Below are 3,795 nucleotides of genomic sequence, written 5' to 3' on the forward strand. Positions count from 1 at the left end.
GACGAGGACGCGCAGGACAGCACCATCTTTGTGCTCTCGGACAATGACGGCGGGCGCCTGACCATTGCGCAGACCAACGAGGTGGTCATCTTGGCAGACGCACCACTCGACTTCGAAACACAGCCCACCCGCACCTTCAACGTCACCGCAGTCGACCTCTCCGGCATCCCTGTCTCCCGCCAGTTCACTTATGAGGTTGCAGATGTGAACGAGCCACCAACAGCACCCACCATTACCCCAACTCTTGGAAACGGCGGTGACAATAGCAGCGATGTCACAATCATCCCCGTGCCCGAAACGACGGCTGTTGGAACCGTGATTGCCACGCTCGCATCCACAGACCCACAGACCCAGAAGGCACGCCCGTCAGCTTCGTTGTTGGCGGCCAAGACAGCGCGTTCGTAGCTGTGGACGGCGCTGTGGACGGCGCCTCCATCGTGCTCGCCGCTCCCGTCAACTTTGAGGGAGGCGGCAGCAGCAGCAGCGACGCCAGGTTGTTCTTCTGGGCACGAGCCAGCGACGGCGTGAACGACTCGCCCACCACCCACGCCGGCATCGCCATTGGTGACGTGGACGAGGCCCCATCGTCCATTGTGGTGTCCCCCACACGCGTGCTGGAGAATGCACTGCCGGGCGCGGTCACCCTGAGCGTCACCATCACGGATCCAGACGAAGATGACAGTGTCGTCATCACCGGCATTGCAACCGATCCTGCCAACATTGACATCACCATTCAGACGCAGCCGTCGTGTGTCAGCGTTCCGCCACGGGAAGGCAACAACGGCACGCTGGCTGCTGGGTACACGGAGTGCAGTGGTGCTGTGCTGACGCTGAACCAGCCCCTCAACTACGAGCAGCTTCCCTCCTTCGTGCTCACCTTGCACACAGCAGATGCAGCTGGCGCACAGACAACGGCGACAGGTTCAGTGGAGGTGGCAAACCTCAACGACCCGCCAACTTCGGTGGCACCTGCGACGGTGCAGCTGCCAGAGAACTCTGCCGCCAACACCACGGTCGCTGTGCTGACCGTCGCAGATGAAGATGCAGGCCCAGCCGGCACGTACACGTGTGCTCTGCGGCACCTGTCAGCAGCATCCTGGCCGTTTGTTGTCAGTGGTGGCAAGCGCGTGCTGGTTGACCCGACAGCCACCGCCAGCGAGCTCAAGGCTGCGCTGAACTACGAGGACACGCCTGTTCTGCTGGTCGAAGTGACATGCACTGACGGCTCAACAGCAACGACCCCACTGGCCATCAACCACACACTCACGGTGCAGCTGACGAACGTACCGGAGGCACCCACCGACATTGTCATTGTGCCCGGCAGCGTGCCCGAGAACTCGCCAGCAGGCGCGTCAGTTTGACGCATCCTTGTGCGCGATGAGGACGTCGGGGACACGCACACCATCAGCCTCATGTCCAACGCAGGCGGTCGCTTCCGCTTGCAGGGCGACACGCTCGTGGTGGCGAGCGGCGCTGTGCTTGATCATGAGCCAACGCCGCAGCTCTCCGTCGCGCTCGGTGCATTTGACCCGACCTTCCGATATGTCATCCGCACCATCGCCATCCCCATTGTGGACGTGAATGAACCACCGACGATGCCCATGTACGAGGGCGCGCTGACGCTCCCGGAGAACGCAGCACCGGGCACGGTGGTTGGCGAGGCGTCCGCCATGGACCAGGACGATGGCCAGACCATCACCTTCTCGATCGGGTGACGATGGGGGATGCTGTTGGTGCGTCCTCCTTCACCATCAGTGGCACCTCTGTTGTCGTTGGGCCCAGCACCGACCCTTTGACTTTGAGACACAGCCCAGTGTCTCATTTGAGGTGGTGGCGACAGACAGCGATGCCGTGTTCCCGCTCAGCGCCAGCACCATTGTCACCATCTCCCTGACAAACGCCAACGACGCCCCAAGCACGATTGCGTTTGAGGGCAGCTTCACCTTGCCCGAGAACGCACCAGCCGGCACCCCAATTGGCGTTGTCATTGCAACCGACGAAGACGCCAGTGACACCCTCAACATCACCGTGTACGAAAGCAGCAGCAGCAGCAGAATTAGTGGGGTGCGTGCGGGTGTGACGGCGTGTGAGCCGGGCGAGGGCGGTGTTGGCGTTGTGTGCCGCGCACAAGTGCTGAGCACGCACACCTTCAACTACGAAGAGCTGCTGGCGTCGTCCGCCACTATGCGCCCCATTGTGGTGGAGGTGACAGACACCGTGGGCGGCATCGCCTCTGCTTCTACCTCCTTCACTGTGCTTGACGTGAACGATGAACCGACGGACCTCGTTGCACCCGCCCTGCCGCTTCTCCTGCCCGAAAACGCCGTGCCGCTGCCCTACACCGTGTCCACACTGACGTTGGAGGACGAGGATCAGGTGCAGGTGTCGCCGGTGTCCTGCACCGTGGATGGCGCGTATGCAGACAGCTTCGTGGCCACCGCAACACAAGGCACGCAGCGCATCGCGGTGCAAGCAACGCGCACCTTTGATTATGAGGAGGAGCCCGACACCTTTGACATTGCAGTGGCGTGCCAGGACGGTGCGTTTTCCATCACCCGCACGTTCCCTGTACGCGTGCTGGATGAACCAGACGCACCAACCGCCATCACGCCCATGCAGATCAGCGTGGCCGAGAACTCGCCCGTGGGCGCCCTCGTTGGCGAGATTACTGCCGTCGACCCCGACACTTTTGATCGGCACTCGTTTGCGTTTGTGGACACGGCGAACCTCCCCTCTGACCATCGTGGACGACAGCACCGCTGACCGCTCTGCACATGTCATCGTTGGCACGCCAGCACCTGGGCAGGCGGCCCTCGACTTTGAGGACGAGAGCGTGCGCGAGACCACGCTTCTTGTGCGGGTGACAGACTCCACAGGCCTGTTTGCCGATGTGAACGTGACGCTCATCATCACAGACGTGGACGAGCCCGTGCCGTCCTTCACTGTTGCGCCTGCCGCTCCCATCCCTGAGCGCACCACGTCTCCAACGCTAGCAGCGACACTGACGGCGGTTGACCCCGAGGGTGACCTCGTCACCTTCACCGTCACGGACGAAAGCCAAGCAGTTGCCACGGGCGCGCGTGCATGCCTCGCCGTCATCCCTCCTGTCATGCCTGCTGCCGCCACCATGCCCAGCGACACCATTACCACAATTTCCACCACAACCACGACAACGACAACGCCCGCTCCGGCCTTTACGGGCAGCGGCGATGGCACCGTGGTGAGCAGTGGTGATGGTGATGCAGGCGCAGATGAGATTGTGGACACAACCGCCACACCTGTCTCAACAACAGACGCTACAGGCACTGTCCCTACCCCTGCTGCCGATCCATCGCAGACAGAGTGCCGGACATCCATGACGGTGACCTCGTCTGATTCTGTGGTGCTCATGATTGTGCCTGGTGCGGATGGCCTTGACTGTGAGCGCTGGCCTGTCTTCAACGTCAGCGTGCACGCCAGCGACATGATGGACACCACGAGTGGCATCACACATGACGTTCCCGTGTACGTGCTGGATGAGCCGGAACCCCCACGCGATGTGCAGCTGACAGCGACCGCCGTGTCTGAGAGCACAGCGGTTGGCACCATCGTGGCACGTGTGCAGGCGGAGGACGATGACGCTTGTTCCCAGCTCACCTTCGCCGTGCATGACCCCACCAACACGTTTGTGCTCGCTGCGCCAATGAATGCATCCGGCGTGCAGTGTGAGACATCTGCTGCTGATGGCGTTGGCGCTGTGTGCAGTGCACCATTGGCACTCACAAGGCCGCTCAACTGCGAGCAGCAGCCATCGTA

The 3,795-nt window shown here is 62.1% G+C and overlaps 1 protein-coding gene across 1 annotated transcript in view; it reads left to right on the plus strand.

Moving 5' to 3' along the window:
* The window catches only part of PTSG_12381 (uncharacterized protein), a gene marked incomplete at both ends in the record, with an annotated part of 11,982 nt that overhangs the window by 7,056 nt on the left and 1,131 nt on the right, over positions 1 to 3,795 (plus strand). Inside the window, 5 exons of the mRNA XM_004992867.1 lie at positions 7 to 365; positions 395 to 1,355; positions 1,383 to 1,711; positions 1,815 to 2,712; positions 2,807 to 3,704. Coding sequence (XP_004992924.1) covers positions 7 to 365; positions 395 to 1,355; positions 1,383 to 1,711; positions 1,815 to 2,712; positions 2,807 to 3,704 — 3,445 coding nt within the window. The remainder of the gene's footprint in view (positions 1 to 6; positions 366 to 394; positions 1,356 to 1,382; positions 1,712 to 1,814; positions 2,713 to 2,806; positions 3,705 to 3,795) is intronic.

The sequence above is a fragment of the Salpingoeca rosetta genome, assembly GCF_000188695.1.
Source record: "Salpingoeca rosetta unplaced genomic scaffold supercont1.15, whole genome shotgun sequence".
Taxonomy (NCBI): domain Eukaryota; class Choanoflagellata; order Craspedida; family Salpingoecidae; genus Salpingoeca; species Salpingoeca rosetta.